We start from the raw sequence: 17,068 nt of genomic DNA on the forward strand, positions 1-17,068 counted from the left end.
GTGCACCGCTAGTAGACATCAGATATTAAGATAGCTTTCTTATTTGGATACCAAGTTAAGAGACTCAAAGTACATGTCAAATTCAACCTCCAACACCCTGCTTTTCGATGATGTTAACGTCGCGGAATTACGTCACTTCATAACGTCACTTCATAACGTCACTTCATAACGTCACTTCATAACGTCACTTCATAACGTCACTTCATAACGTCACTTCATAACGTCACTTCATAACATCCCCATGTCAACAGGGGAAAATGGCTGCTCTTGTGTGAAGTAAACGCAACATTTTTTCAACTTTCTGCTAAGATATATGTGACTTTTTTGCAACGAAAATGCGGGGATTATGAAATCCTGCAAGCACCGCATGTTTTTCGCAGAAATCGGCAATTTACGCTTGGCGACGGTGCGGGACACACCGCACAAACCAGGACCGACATCTTGAATGTGGCTTTGTACACAAACTTTGTATGTACACGTGGAGTTACATCTCCAGCAGTCTCACAATAAGCGTCCTCCTGCTTTCCTTCATCTTCCTGAAACATGTGTGTTGTGGTGTCCCTCTTCCCTCCCCCCTCTCTGTCCCAGCCGCTCAGGAGACATCATTGAGCCCCTTCTGAAGAAGCAGTGGTTCCTTCGCTGTGATGAAATGGCTAAAAAAGCTATACAGGTCAGTCGGTGGAGTATCCAAAGTTTGAATTGCATCACGTGTTCAAGTAACCACGTCACGCTCCATCATGTAGACTTGGTAACAATAGAGAAGTCAAGGGATGTCATCTCATCCGTGAACTCTTTCAAAACATCTCTGAAACACTCAAATGTGATTATTTCTTCTCCTGTCAGGCTGTGGAGGACGGACAGCTGGAAATCATCCCTCACTACTACACCAAGACGTGGAAGAACTGGCTGTCCAACATCAGGTAGGCTGTCCTGACCTTTGACCTGGATCAAGCTCTTGTATTTGAACAGTGGTGTGAGCGGGAACAACGGCGCTTTGTGTCGTCTTACTGGTGTGACTTGTGCGTGAAATGACACCACTCTGGTGATGAATGAGCTCTTCTTTGAATGTACGGCTTGTCAACAGTGTTCCTCTGTTTGCTTCACAGTGATTGGTGCATTTCCAGGCAACTTTGGTGGGGTCATCAGATCCCTGCGTACCGAGTGGAGCTTCCTAATTCCGCTGACAAACAAGAGGTAGTACTGTAAAATGTCATCTAATGCAACCAGAATATATATATATATATATATATATATATATATATATATATATATATATATAAACTTATGTAGAAATGGATGGGAGGGTGGATCAATGGGTTGACTACTAACTCAATGTCAGTCAGTCCCAGACTGTGGTGTAAGTTTCTCTCTCTCTCTTTGTGTGTGTGTGTGTGTGTGTGTGTGTGCGTGCGGTAGGAGCACTGGGTATGGGGACAAAGCGAGGACGAGGCCCGACAAAGAGCTGCTGTCAGATTTCGAGTGAAGCCAGAATACATCACTTTGACCCAGGGTGACTCCCCCTAACCTCCCTCTGTATCCGCTGTATAACACTACTCTACATTAGCCATCACACTCACAAAGGGAAAAACTCATTTAGCCACAGATCACCAATGTTGCAATTGCTGCTAATGTTATTATTGCTTTTACCACTGCTGGGACCTATTCTTCTTCTCCTACGACTGTCTCTAACAGTAGCTAAACGAAGCGTTGGCCAATTTTATAGTGGCCATTTTAGCTGCATACAGATAAAGATCAGGATAACATATGTGTCGGCCGATAAGATCTTCATTCACCGTCTCTGCCGACGCCATCTCTGCTGCCCTGTTGCCTCTGTTGTCCAGGCCAGACCTCTCTTTGGTCCTTCCCTCTGAACCCTGAGATCTGCAACCAATGAGTCCCTGAACTCTTCCTGTCAGCCCGGACTTTCTGCTGCCTCGCACTCAGCTGCTCTTACAGATATATTGTTGTCAGAATTTGTTCATTCTAAAATATCAATACCATTGTCAAATATCGGTCAGGCTACTTGTACTCCTGCTGCTGCTAGAATTCCAACTGCTATGTTTCCAACTACAGTAGATAATGCACAGAAAATCAGGTTATAAGCCGTTTTAGAATCAATGAAGGCTAAACCACTTGACCACCAAAACAACTTTAAAGCCTCCCACTACAGTAATAGTGCCTTGTAGAATTGACATTTGTGGAAATATGCTCCTGTGTTTCTTTATTGCTCACATCAGACCCCGATGTGCTGGATACGTGGTTCTCCTCCGGGCTGTTTCCCTTCGCCATGCTGGGCTGGCCGGAGCAGGTAGGGCACTTCTCCAGCAGAACATGGTCCTCCATAAGCAGCCCTGTCCGTTTGTATCCTGACCACAGCTTGACTTCCCGCAGACCACTGACCTTCAGCGCTTCTACCCCAATTCCATTCTGGAGACGGGCAGTGACCTCATCTTCTTCTGGGTGGCGAGGATGGTGATGCTGGGCACGGAGCTGACTGGACAGCTGCCCTTTAAACAGGTACTACCCAAAAGCACACAGCTTTTACACAAACACTACTGATTCATTAGCGTGTCACCCCACCATGCTGATTCTCTCTCTCCCTTTCCTGTTCCCAACATGCCTTTCAGGTCCTCCTTCACTCTCTGGTGAGAGATAAACATGGCAGGAAAATGAGTAAATCTCTGGGGAATGTCATCGACCCATTAGATGTTATACATGGAGTCTCTCTGGAGGTGGGTAGCACACGTGCATGGTCCTCCAGGATTAATACTTTTAATGACACACTGTGTGTGTGTCTGTCTGTCTGTCTGTCTGTCTGTCTGTCTGAGTCAAATATTTTTATTTGTCACGTAAAATCATATAGACTACAATTCCAGTCTTAGGCGGTGTAGAAAAGATAGAAGTAGAGGACCTGACCCACTGGTGTCAGGACAGCAAACTACTCCTGAAAGTCAGCAGGACTACAGAGATGATAGTGGACTTTGGGAAGAAGCAGGGAAGGATCTACACCCCCCTTAAAATCAGCGAGTCCTCGTGGACGGCTGGGTGGACTGCTTCAAGTCCCTTGGTGGCCACATCTGGACAACTGTATTAATACATCTTTTTTTTGTCAGCCTTGATAAGCAGTTTAATGCATTCCTTTGGAAAAGATTAGTCTTCCAGCTCCCAAAGTCTGAAGGCGGTTTAGGCCTGTAACACCAACAGACGCCTATCTCAGGTCCACTGCAACCTGGGGCTCACACTGAGGTGTTGTCCTCGCAGAGCTCGCTGCATTCTGCCATTTGCTCCCAGCTCCTTATAATGGCCTTCAAAATCTCTAGCCCCAGGCGTCACTAACACTATCAAGATTTAGCTTCATTTTAGCAAGTATTATGGTTTGCACAGCGCTCCAGTCCTCTCACCAGTCCTAAACAGTTACCGGTTCACAACAGGACGGTCAATGGCCCCTCTTGTCATCCCTTTCAGCTTAATATAATTTGCCCAATAGCCATCTCTTTCTCTTCTTTCAAATCAGGCACTTTGTAGAGACGCAACTGTCCCATTTACCCCGCCACCATACTGAAGCAGAAAGTGACCAATTCCTTACCCTTGATTTTGATCAAAGCAGATCACATTGCTAATTTGCATCATAATGGACTCTGTACATCTGTCCCTAACGACATGACCCTCAGAGTTGCCATCTCAAATGACCAGTGGAGTAGCATGCAGCACCTGGTGCATTCCTCATCCATATGTTCCACGCACCGACTACTGCAATCAAGGGGCTCCACAAAGCACATTTCACCAATGCTAAATATCTTCTGATAGAAAATGTTCTGGACATGCTCTCGGCTGACAAAGGTTTTGTCCATTATATTTCAAAACATTAGGCCGGGCCATTAACCCACCTATTTGCCCCAGGCTTGTAACAACCCTGCTGGGCCTCCTCCTCCCACCACACAGCATGTCATCACATTTACTGCTCTGTTGGCCAGGCTACCTTTCCTCTTATCTGGAAACATGCCTCCCCTTCTGACAGGAAATCTTGAATGCATAAAGGTAGACAATTCTGATTCTAAATAAAAGACACCCTTAAAACCTTTCACAGGACCTGGAACCCCCTTCTGGACTTTATTGATAGCCTCATTATCACTCCTGAGATTGACAGTGTTTACTGAGAAAAACCAGTTGGAGAGAATGAGAGTAATCCAATTTATTTGCTTCTCCCTTCTTTCTTTCTTTATGTACTTGTACCTAGGGAGGTGAGGGTAGGGGGGAGCTGGGATTACTTGTGGAATTGTACTGTAATGTCTGCTGGAACCAGGACAGATAGGAGTTCATGCAAAGTGGCCCCATATCTCCTCTGGGATGTGAGAAGAATGATACTGTGAGAGAAGTGTTTTTTCTGTTGTGATATGTGACAGCACAGCTGATGTACTGTCAGTAGGAAACATCCGTCTGTTCCAATTCCCTCTAAAGACATTGAGTTGTTTGTTTCCTCCTAGAGACTCCAAGAGAAAGTGAAGGAGGGTAACCTGGACCCTAGGGAGCAGCTGGTTGCCATGGAAGCGCAGGTCAGCTGCCCTCGCTCCTATCTGTTTCTTTGTGGCTGACTGAGCACAATCATTGCTTCCTCTCTTATCTGTTCCATGTGCTTCCCCACAGAGGAAGGACTTCCCCACAGGGATCCCTCAGTGTGGGACTGATGCTCTGAGATTTGCCCTTTGCTCTCACAAGATGCAGGGTGAGTGACTCTCCTCTCTGCTTACTCTATCTAACCAGGAAGACCATTTGTCAGAGTGAGTGAATGTGTGGAGCTGTGTGAATGTGAACACAGTGTTGCAAGAAAAGATGATGTGCAACTTGAACTAGATGGAGAGAGCGAGAGGAGTTGTGAGGGACTGCAGTGACAGGACTAGACATGGGTTGTCAAGATCTTTTGCCCGTTCCAGTTTGGCAGCCTATCTGCTCTTTCATTTTGCACTCTGCAACAAAGAAATGTTCTCATTCTTCCACGAGTTCTAAAGTGTTTCTTCTAAGTGGCATGTTTCTCTGGTTAGTCCACTTTCCTATGTGTGGAAGGATTTACTGCGGTGGGATAATGAATGTCTTCAGCACATTTGATGTAATTGTAGACTAAGGCCGGGTATTCAACCTCAATACTTTCTTGGAACCAACTGAAATGATTCTGTAGCGCAGAGTATCGAAAACTCTGAAGTTCTTAAAGGACCACTCTATTCCATTTGTCAGTTGGAGTAACAGATTATTACACATAAAGGCTTATCAAAACACTGCACAATGGTTTATAATACTAAGAGACAGGATTTTACATCTCTGAAAAGTTATCACGTTGGTAGTTTACATCCACAACGTTTCACTTCCGGGATTGCTCTGGTGCCGCCGGAAATTCCGCTGGATGACCCTGATTTCGGCCGGATGACCGTCCCCTTCCTCTTCCTTAGTGTTGGCGTTCTTGGTTAACTGCTCCTCAGATCTCTGCAGGGTAAATCCAGACAGCTAGCTAGACTATCTGTCCAATCTGAGTTTTCTGTTGCACGACTTAAACAACTTTTGAACGTACACACGTTCCACCAAAACAAGTTCCTTCCAGAGGCTATTTTGCAGAGGCACCAGGGCCCAGTCCGGAGTTTAGCACCGCCCAAGATGATTGTGATTGGTTTAAAGAAACGCCAATTTCTCCCATCCCAGAATGCTGTGTTGACTAGCCAGGAAGAAGAAGGTCTGGCAATGCGAGACTAACACGGTTGCAACTACTTTATCTTTAATTGCGACGATGGCGGGTAATCAGTGGAAATTAGAAATAGCTCGTAAAGCTTCTGGTATTTGAACATTCACAACATTAACGTTTGTGAACTTGGCTGCCTATTGTTAAATTAAAAAGGGTTTTGTAAATACAATTCTTAATATTTGTAAAAAGCACATCATTATTTGCTTTATTCCTCAAACTGGATTTGGTCCACATTCCTACTGTGGACCAACATACAGACCGACCAGCGATGTGACTGTAGCTGCCAGTAGTGGAGCAAAACGGTTCACCTTCAAAGTCTATTTACCTTCATGCTCTTTTTGTCATCAGGAGAAGACATCAGTCTGTCCATCTCTCAGGTCCTGAGCTGTAGACACTTCTGTAACAAGATGTGGCAGGCACTGAGATTCACACTGGGAGTCCTGGGTGCTAATACAACCCCAGTGGCAACACTGGAAGAGGTACAGCCAAGAAACCAGCAGGGGGACTGCATTTTTATTCTGATGTTCATGTATGTAGTTGTGCTGTTGTCGAGTAAAAGGCCAACCTTGTCTTAAAAAACATTTGAAGAACAACAGTTCAGAAATGTGTATGATTTCCACAAACAAAAGCCCTTCCTGAGCCGGCCTGACAGTCCCTGCCAGCCTCAGCACTAAATGTTTGTGTGCCACTGAGGCAGATTGGACTGAACATCACCACACCGCACATCACTTTGGGCTGCAAAACAGGAAGCCAAAGCTGTTGATCTTGCACAAAGCAACAGCTTTTATCTGCCTACACTAGATGGTACAGGGAAGGATTGGCTTAAATGTAACAATCGGTTTGTGAAAAAAGACTGCCTGTAACCATACACTCCACACAGCCAAATAGTATATAATGAAGGATCCCTAGTCAGCATTGGTATGAGCACACAGTTTGCTAAAGGACACACTAACATGGGCAGGCAAGGCATGAGCAGTGTTACAGTACATTTGGATTTGACACAAAATCAAAATTAAGGCTGCCAGTGGTTTGTCCACAGTCCTGTTTGTCTGTGCCAACTATAGCACAATATAACAGTTCATTTGACTCATCACACATTGATGTTTAAAGGAATACATTGGTGCTAATTAATAGGCAAACATCTGAACACCTCATGTCAGACAAAGTTGGTTGTTTCAGGTCATTTAGCCCAGATGTGATAGTTCAAGTGATCTGTTGTCAACTCCCATATTTTAAGCATTATACAACCATCTTGAGTTGTCCGGCAACATAAATCCTCACAATCTTATATGACTGGAATGCAGCGGAAGTACAGAGCAGGAGTCAGGTTGCTGTTAGCCTAGCTTAGCATTAAGACTGAAAGCAGGGGGAAACAGATAGCCTGGCCCTGTCCTACCAGCACCTCTACAGCTCACTGATTGACATAAAAGCAGCAGCGGTTGGATGCAGTGACTGTGCACGGCTTCCTGGAGTCTTGTCCATACAGTGAGTTTGCCAGCGCAATAGTCAGAGACTCTGGGTAATGAAGAAATAGTTTCAGTACGTAACTTGCCCTAAAACCAACGATTATAGAGATAGGCCGAGAGCACATGCTGTAATTTGCCTGATATTGCACATGAGTTACTATAGCAACTCAGGCAGCAGAAATACAGTTGACCACTTTTTAGTGACTTTGAATTATAGCAATAAGTCCTTGAATTTCATATTGTATTTTTCCATAATTCCTCACAGTCAGTAACTGATAGGAAATGACATGACTCTTTGAGTGGTCTGTGTTTTGAGTTCTATAAAAATCTAACTGAACTAGTAAAAGAAAATTACGTGTATTTAACAGACATCCTGTCCAAACCCAGGATTTGAACTATTAGTTTTAAAGGATATCCAAACGTAAACGATATATTGATTATACTATATAAGTGTTTCTTTCCCTTTTCCAGACGTGTGCAGTGAGCAGCATGGAGCGCTGGATCTGCTCCAGACTCTACAGCACTGTGGTTCAGTGTGAGCAGGCCTTCGAGGCCTACGAGCTGCACACTGTCACATCTGCGCTGTACTCTTTCTGGGTCCACAGCCTGTGTGACGTCTACATGGTGAGGAGCAGAACTCTCACATTGCATTATGGGTACACTTTGATGTCATAAAAAAATAAAAATAAAAGGACAGATTATAAAAAAAAGTCTCCCTTGTATTAGCAGTAATCTAAAAAGCAAGGCTGATATGTGTCACTGAATTAGTCTCAGGGTGTCAGAGTGGGATGTAAACAGATCAGAACCTGAATAAAACCAGAGTATTTGAGTTGATCTTATAGTAGTTACCTCGAGGTGGAAATGTAACGTGTGTGTTTTTGTGTGTGTGTCTGTGCGTGCGTGCCCTGTAGGAGTGTGTGAAGCCGGTGTTGGTCCAGCGGCAGGATGGGGGGGCCGTGGTACAGACGGACACAGAGCCCAGTGTCCAAGCCAGGCAGGTGGCCAGTAGTGTCCTCTACCATTGTGTGTCCATGTCTCTGGCCCTGCTCTCCCCCTTCATGCCTTTCATCACTGAGGAGCTGTGGCAGAGACTCCAGCCACGCGGACCTGGAGCCGATGCCCCCCCGAGCGCTCTGTGTTTACAGCCATACCCCTGCTCCTCTCAGCTGGTAGGACTACAACCTCCCCACAACCACACATAGACTGAAAATAATGGACGTAGCATCCGTGACTTCACCCATTGATTTGTGGACTGCCGCTTTGAAGCCGGGAGGTTGGCGATATGGCCGTGGCCATCATGGTCTTTTTTTAAAAACGGATGTGACGATTTTTGATAGAGGGGGGAACTGGGGAGGATGACACAGCCAAGTCAGTGTTATTTATGGTTGCTATGGTGCTGCGCTAAGCTAAACGCTCTACCGGTGGGTAATTACAGACCTCCGGGTACTGGAGACCTTCATCTGCATCTACGGCAGAACAGAAAATCAGCAAACTTTTCCTTAAATAACCAGCTAACGCTAGCGGTAGCTTGCTAGCTTGGTTGGACAAGACATTTTTAGGAGACCAAAATCTGATCTTTCAAAGCTCAACCATTGAGATAGCAGGACATCAAACTGAATCTTGTCCAGCCTAAAATAGGATTAGAACCTCTCATCATGGCACCTTAGCTCTCTAACCAAGTGATATTTTCCCTTTTTTTTTTTTTTTAGAGAGACGTTTCATGGGCCCATTTAAAATTTCAAAGAAGAAAATACTGGCTTTAGCATTGTTGTCAGAGAAGAATTTGATAAATAAGGTCATTTTTTGATTACAGTAAATATTTTACATATTTGACCTTTAGGTTCTCTCTTATATATAGGAGGTATCACCCACTAGTTTCTCCTGCAACACTTTCAACGGGCCCCGCACATTGTGACCAAACACTAGCTCTGCTGGGCTAAAGCCTAGGGACTCCTGCTTTGCATCACGGATAGCAAAGAGAACAAAAGGCACACCCTCATCCCAGTCATTCCCAGTCTCGTAACAGTACTTCTTCAGCATTGACTTGAAAGTCTGGTGCCAGCGCTCAAGCGCACCCTGCGACTCAGGGTAGAAATACACATCATGGTGAGCGGAAACTGATTCCCAGACGTGGCTTTGGGCAATGGACCCACACAGTTGACCAGGACATGCTCAAAGGGCTCACCAACTGCAGGGACAGGCCACAGCGGAGCAGGGGGCACAGGCTGATTAGGCTTACCTACCATCTGGCAAGTACTGCAAGTTTTACAAAAGCGCACTACATCTGCCTTCATTCCTGGCCAAAAGAACGGTTTGAGAACACGATCATAGGTTTTGCTAATGCCCCAGTGACCTGACCATAAGTGCTCATGTGCCAGTACCAAGACATGCTGCCGACAGTCAACAGGGATCACTACCTGCATAACTACCCCCAAATCCTCATCTGAATCGGTCGCCACCCACCCTGACCGTGAGACCCACCTACGCATCAACACACCATTCTCCACGAAGAATGGCAGTTGTCTATTACACTCTGTCTTTTTGACAACTGACTTCCAACCCTTTTCTAGCGAAGGATAATTTTTCTGAGCTTTAATGAGAGCCTCCCGTGTAAGCGGCAAGGGTGCAGCAGTGTCAGGTCCCAAAACAGTATCTGTAACCTTTTCACCCAGCTCACCTGAAGTACAGCTTACTGGTCCGCCACCAGAGGTCACACTTTCCCCGGAAAGGACAGAAGCAAACAAGGAGTCAGACGAGTTAACCTCTTGGGTCTGCTTACGACTCTGCGCTCTAGTGGTCACACTAGCTACGAACACCTAAGGATGTTTTATGGCTAGCTCATCACGTTCCGACTCAGGGATGGTGGTGCACACAACTTCAGGAACAGGATACACTTTCCCCCCTGCAATATCATTCCCCATGATAAAGTCGATGGCGTCAATAGGGAATCCGGCCCGGGCGCCTACTGTGAAAAACCCTGTCACTAGGCCAGACTGTACATGAATCCCATACAGCGGTGCTGGCACAAAACCCATTTCAATGCCCCTTACAACTGCACTCACACTTGAGCTGGGACCTAGCGGCAGAACGTCAGACAGGATCAGTGACTGTGAACAAGCTGTGTCCTGCAGTATTCTCACTGGACGCTGATCCCCCGATTTACCTGAAAGAGACACAAAACCATTAAAGATGAATGGTTTAAAACAGTCATCAGGCGCATCAGGAGTTAGAGACTCCAAGGACTGGACTCTGGGAGAAGTTTTAATCAATCCCACACCCTTAGGCTGTTTCTGCAACGATCCCTGCTGCTACCGCTTCCAAGCGTCACAATTGGCGACCAAATGACCGGGCTTACGGCAAAAGAAGCATAGTTTCTCAGACTTTAGACGCGAAGGGGCGCGGTCGTAAAACAGCAGAGGATCGGACCTTTGGGGAGCTTCACGTGGAGGGCTATCACGTTTATTAAAAACTGCTTTATGCGTGAGCATAAACTCATCAGCAAGAGTGGCAGCTTGCTGCAGGGTGGAAACTTTGTTTAAATACACAGTAGTACGCTCAGGTACACAGTTTTTAAACTCCACCTCTGACTCACGGAAAACAGGCACCAGAGAAATGTGCTTACTCACGTCAAAACTGAAAACCGAACTGGGAAGATGCACGCCAGAGGTGGCAATGTTACGGGCAACTCCCAAACCTGCCTGTATTTCCATCGGACGCATCTTTAAGGCAGTCTCAGCCTCCAACTTCTTCAACTCCAACTCTCTGCGGAGCTGGAAATTCCTCTCTCTCCTCACTCTCTGCCTGAAGGCGAATTAAACGCACCTTTAACCTGGCATCCAGTTTGGACCCCGGAGATGACTCTACAGACAATGGTGATATCGGTTCAAACTGCGGCATAGTGACCGGCTTTTGGTCGGCTCCCTCAGGTCGAACAACTGGAGTAACATAAACGGGCTGATCAGTTACATCAGGTGCACTCACCTCCAGATCAGGGCCGCTCACAGGTGCAGAGAAAACTCCCTAACTAACGAGACCAGTGAACACAAAAGCCTTTAGCTCAGCTTTTCGGAGGGAAACTGACACAGAAATGCCATAATGTTCCGCGATCACATGCAGATCCTTCTTTGTGCACTTGTCAAATGCACCTAAAGTGGGGTCAGACACAAACGTACTTAACTCAAAAGCTGACATCACCCAAAACACAAGCACAATTACGCTGAACACGCTAAGTTTACTGTTTGATATTGATAAGCCCAAACAATAGGCCTCCAGCCTCGCCTCAAGGAAACAAATCTTCCTCAGAACCTGCCTAACCAACACTAAACCCTGTCTATCTTCTGGAGCCGTGCCGGGCTCGAGGCAACTTACAGGCAACACATCAGCGGCCGAAAACCCTGAAACGCCAGCCCCCTTTAGAGAACGCCGTCTCCGCCCAGGATTGACCCCGAAAACAAAAAAGGCAAAACAATAAATTAGTGTCTGAAGGAAAGGCTGATTAGGCCCAGCTGGACACTACCTTACCTAGACTGAGGAAGCGGTTTCACAATCACACACTAGCAAAGCCACAGAGGCAACACAAAGGGCTGTATAAAAATATCAAACCGAACAACTTACCGCAACGGACGATGAAAACGAACAAACAAAGGATCCCGGACGAGCCCCCAAAACTGTTACGTCCCTAATCCGTCTAGAGGTCAGAGGACGTAAACAATATAAAACAATAACCCAGTAGAGAAACAAAGGATATCCGGCAATGCTTTCAACAAGAACTTAAAGGATTTATTGTACAAACTAAACACAAAACAATCTTCAAAAAGAAGACGAATCAAAACAAATTAGAACACCACTGGCCCTGGTAGTCTGCAGACTTCTCTCTCTGTCCTCTGGCTTCCACTGCGCCTTCACTCTTGTCTTCCACTGCCCAGCACCACACACTCTGTCTGGTACCTTTAACACCTTTGGCTGGCTGATTAGCAGATCAGCTGCAGCTGCAGCTCACACCTGAAGGGAATCACACACACACACACACACACACACACACACACACACACACACACACACACACACACACACACACACACAGAGACAACACCGCAAAACAAGGCACGTAACAATATACAGTACATCTTTGCTCATACTTTACTCCTAAATGTGTTCTGTTATTTTTGGCTGGATTATCAACTTTCCATGTGTTTTAGCTGATGCGTTCTTTTTCTGTAACCTCTCCATCCTGCCAGGCACACTGGCATTTCCCTGAAGAGGAAAGAGATTTCCTGTTGGTGCAGGAAGTGATCCGAGTGGCCCGCTCACTACGATCCCAGTGTCGCATGACCAAAGAAAAACCTGCCAGTCAGTCATTTAACAGTTCAAAAACAACACTTCACTGATGAACGCTCAAGACTGCTAGATGAAAATGGTTTCATACAAAAAAACCTTTGATGAGCTTTATTGATAAATTAATAATTGCATGGATTACTTAACATTTAGTAAAAGTGGTTTATTTCCATGTTGTGTGTTTCAGTGTGGGCAGTGTGTTCACCCGGCCAGGCCCAGATCCTGCTGCACTTTGACTCAGCTGTTAGAACTTTAAGCCGGATCTCCAGCCTCCATATCCACTGTCCTCAGAGAGCAGACCCCTTCTCTGTGCACTCCACTCCTCCACCCGAAGGAAGCCTCATCGGTGTGGTGGACCACACATGTCAGCTACACCTTCACATTCAGGTATGGATCAACTTCCTTCTGCTTCAGCCCTTAAGCAAGTCTCATAAGCACAAATATATGGAAGTTCACAGCTGCCAATATTACAATCAACCCCCGCAAATGGAGTTGGATTTGCAGCGCTAATTGTAAATCACTTCCCCCAACTAATTGATTAGTGGATGACAAAAAAATTAATCGCTTACAATTTTAATAATCAAACTTTTCAGATATTTATTCAGCAAAAATGTCAAACAATTTCTGGTTCCGGCTTCCTGAATGTGAGGATTTGCTGCTTTTTTTTATGAAATGGAAGATTACGAAATATCTTTTGGTCTTGGACTAACTAAACTCTCTAAACTAAACTTTGTCAGTCAGTACAAAACAAGTTATTTGAAGACTCTGAGAAACAATGGAAGACATGGGGCGACCTGGTAGCTCACCTGGTTGACCGTGCACCCCATATAAAAAAGGCTCAGTCCGCAGCGGCTTGGGGTTATATTCCGACCTGCTGCATGTCATTGGAAAACATTTTATAGACTTCACAATAAATCCCCAAAAAGGACTGACACATTATTCTACAATGCATAAATATGATAGTTGCAGCCCCAATCATTTCTCTGTCTTTTGGCCTGAACCAAGATTTCAAGAGCTTGATGGAATCAGAATTGCTAAAACCAAAACGATGCCCAATTAACAATTAGATTGCCATAATCATTAGAGATTCATTGTGAAATTGACTCTGCATTGACTTTGCAACGTGCAACCTAAACTTCAAACTGCAAACTGGAAAGACATTGGATGTAGCCTCATCATCCACAACCACATGTGTGCACATCATTATGCTGGTGTGTTCCACTGTTTTAGTGTCCATGGTGGTGCTGTCTAACATACAGGATGATTTACTCTCTCAGAGTGGAATGAACATTGAAAACCAGATGGTGCAGCTCTCCCAGCGCAGAGACAAGCTGGTTCCAAAGCTGGAGAAGATCCTGTGCAGAGTGGAGTCCCCAGACTACCTGACCAAGGTTCCTGCTCATGTCAGGCAGCAGATGGACACTAAGGTGAGCAGCACTGGGCCGCATGTTGCAGCCCTGCTACGGGTTATTTATAATTGGTTATTATTGGTCTTAACATGAGAAAGGTTAATACTTTGTATCACATTTTGTTTTCACAATGCTACTACTACCACCACAAGAAAACCAATGACTGTCGAGCCTGCAACAACCTGCACCTTGATCCACACTGATTTACAGTTTAGATTTTTATCATGCCTTTTCAGTAGATTTGCTACATTTTTCCTTTTTGTTCATTAACATTTTACTAATATTCTATTTTTAGTTGTTTACTTAAATTATCCCAAATATTTCCAATAATGTTCAAACCCAGAGAAATCTGTTATTGTAATCAATGACACGGACCGTGTCATTTGGTTGCCTATCAGTGGTGTCATATAACCTTTAGTCTATATCCACATCATTCCACTTCCGAGATTGCTCCGTTTCCCCCCCGAAAATTCCGCCAGATGTCCTTCATTCAGCCAGATGTCCGTCACCTTCCTCTTTCTTTTTGTTGGCGTTCTAAACTCTGGTGGATTTCTGAGGACTAGAGTTAACTGCTCCTCAGATCTCTGCAGGGTAAATCCAGACAGCTAGCTAGACTATCTGTCCAATCTGAGGTTTTCTGTTTCACGGCTAAAACAATTTTTGAACGTACAAATGTTCCACCAAAACAAGTTCCTTCCTGAGACTATTTTGCAGAGGCACTGTGGCTCCGTCCGGCGCCTAGCGCTGCCCAAGACTATTGTGATTGGTTTAAAGAAATGCCAATAAACCAGAGCACGTTTTTCTCCCATTCCTGAATGCTATGTGGACTAGCCAGACCCTCCTCCTCAGCGCAGTGGAGGAAGGTCTGGCAGTGTGAGACTATATAACCTTTGACCCCTCTAGTTGCTCTAACCTCCATCAAAACACGGAGATGATGATACATAGAGAGTAATGTAAATCATATAATATCACAAAAGTATACATGACTGTCATGCCACTTTGCAACACAGTAATGTTTGGTCCCCAAACAGATACATTTTCATCGGCAATGGTGGTTGTTTAACAAAGAAAACAATCCCATGCAACTTCACAACCTCATCAGAAAGTCTGTTTTGATTGAGAGACCCCTAGTGGCAGAAAATTACATATTGTAAATGTTTTAATGGAATTCATTTTTATTTCATACATTTTTATTTCAAAATGTCCTTTTCCAAAAGTCCATAACATGAATTACAATATGTCTGTTACTATGAAATTAAGAAAGATGCAATAAATTTGACCATAACAACTTTTTTAATTATTACATTTTCTTTTTAATCTTTTCTGAAATTATAATAATGTATTGATTTATTCCCTGGTTTTACTGTATTTAATTATTTGTGTATTATAATTCTAATTATTATTGTATCATTATTTATGTCTTCATTATGTATTAAATACTATCCACTATACTAGTTCCGTAGTCCATGCTCGTCTAATTGTATTCTAGTGAAACTGACTAGTGTCCCCTGTGTGTTCAGATGTCGGCCCTGAAGCAGGAGCTGCAGAGCGTGGAGGAGCAGCTGAAGATCCTGCAGGAGATTCAAACATCACCATAACTCCAGCCAACCGTGTGGACTATCTGTCCAATCTGAGTTTTCTGTTGCACGACTAAAACAACTTTTGAACGTACACACGTTCCACCAAAACAAGTTCCTTCCCGACGCTATTTTGCAGAGACACCGTTGCTCTGCTCAGTGTCCAGCACCACCCATGACAATTGTGATTGGTTTAAAGAAATGCCAATAAACCAGAGCACGTTTTTCTCCCATCCCAGAATGCTGTGTGGACTAGCCAGACCTTCCTCCACAGTGCTGCGGAGGAAGGTCTGGCTATGCGAGACTAAACTTGATGAATTATTTATAATGTTGTCTGAGCTGGTGATCTCTACACTGCTTTAATGAAGGACACAGCATAGTATCATTATTATGTTGTTCACATAATGCAGTATCTCACGGTCAAACTGTGATACTGCAGTACTGTACTGCATAACTAACAACTCACCTGCAGATGGAGTTGTGGCAGGCTGCAGGTATCCATGGAACGCTTCTGTTTTGTTAATGCACACATGGCATGATGGAAGTTAGAAGCAGTTTATCGGCTGCTGCAGCAAGTATTTGTGTCACAAAATGGCTTTTCTTTTTCTAAATTAATGTATCTTTTCCTAAACTTGACCTAATGTGTTTCCTTATTTGGAATGTCAGAATTGTGATACCTGGAGGAATCAGTCCAGCAGATTGGGTTAAAATTGCTGTAAATACAAGTCTAGTTATATGGAAAACTTCACATCAATCTGGTGGGGATTACAAGCTATGTTGTGGACTGGACTCAACATGGCACCAAATCCATCAATGCTGGTGATGTAAGATAGTAGAAAAGAGATTCACCTGTCATATACAAATGAATAAAGAGGGAGAGAGAAAAGAGGGATGATTTATTCATTCAAAAGGAAACTGCAGCCAAGTCACATCAGTCACAAAACAAATGAGGTTGGTATGAAACTACAATAATAAATCAAATATAAAATATAAATATATAAAATCATAGCTAAGAGAATAGAGATGAAAAATAGGAGCCAATCACAATCAGAAAAGGATTTATTGCCAAGTAAGTAACACAAGGAATTTGCCTTGGTTGTTGGTGCGTACATAAACATATTAAACATGAATATGAAGCAAACAAACAATACAAAAACAAATATGTACAATATAACTGTTTAACATTAAGAAAAAATAGACTGCATCAAACATGTATTCAGTGCCCAGTAAATGGATGTTCATGCATGTCAAAATAGAATTGGCTGTTATTTTAATATATTGATGCTAACCAGTGGATATATGTTATGAATATATGTATATAGTTATTAGACTTAACTCACAACAGGGGTTCTAATGAAATATCTTATTAAGTTGCATTATGGGAAGTGTATGATACAGTGTTTTTGGCGCTTGTCCCATACTAGGGAATAAAAAGCAGGATATCTCGGGCTTTGCTGCTTCAATCTTGACCATTTATCTTTTTACAGACATTGTATATAACGGAAAATAAAAAAAAAGAATGTATAGTTATTCGGTGGCAGATTTGTGTTGGCA

General features: G+C 44.0%; 1 protein-coding gene across 1 annotated transcript in view; it reads left to right on the plus strand.

Annotated features, from left to right (window-relative positions):
- The window catches only part of vars2 (valyl-tRNA synthetase 2, mitochondrial), a 38,541-nt gene extending 22,144 nt beyond the window's left edge, over positions 1-16,397 (plus strand). The window contains exons 15-31 of the mRNA XM_028596951.1: positions 589-670; positions 844-920; positions 1,107-1,194; positions 1,417-1,510; positions 2,238-2,308; positions 2,392-2,517; positions 2,628-2,732; positions 4,485-4,553; positions 4,645-4,723; positions 6,077-6,207; positions 7,666-7,818; positions 8,106-8,363; positions 12,432-12,543; positions 12,716-12,915; positions 13,806-13,955; positions 15,458-15,759; positions 15,803-16,397. Of these exons, the coding sequence (XP_028452752.1) occupies positions 589-670; positions 844-920; positions 1,107-1,194; positions 1,417-1,510; positions 2,238-2,308; positions 2,392-2,517; positions 2,628-2,732; positions 4,485-4,553; positions 4,645-4,723; positions 6,077-6,207; positions 7,666-7,818; positions 8,106-8,363; positions 12,432-12,543; positions 12,716-12,915; positions 13,806-13,955; positions 15,458-15,535 (1,873 nt within the window). The 3' untranslated portion in view covers positions 15,536-15,759; positions 15,803-16,397. The remainder of the gene's footprint in view (positions 1-588; positions 671-843; positions 921-1,106; positions 1,195-1,416; positions 1,511-2,237; positions 2,309-2,391; positions 2,518-2,627; positions 2,733-4,484; positions 4,554-4,644; positions 4,724-6,076; positions 6,208-7,665; positions 7,819-8,105; positions 8,364-12,431; positions 12,544-12,715; positions 12,916-13,805; positions 13,956-15,457; positions 15,760-15,802) is intronic.
- The last annotated feature ends 671 nt before the right edge of the window (positions 16,398-17,068 follow it).

This window comes from Perca flavescens, chromosome 14 (genome assembly GCF_004354835.1).
Source record: "Perca flavescens isolate YP-PL-M2 chromosome 14, PFLA_1.0, whole genome shotgun sequence".
Taxonomy (NCBI): domain Eukaryota; kingdom Metazoa; phylum Chordata; class Actinopteri; order Perciformes; family Percidae; genus Perca; species Perca flavescens.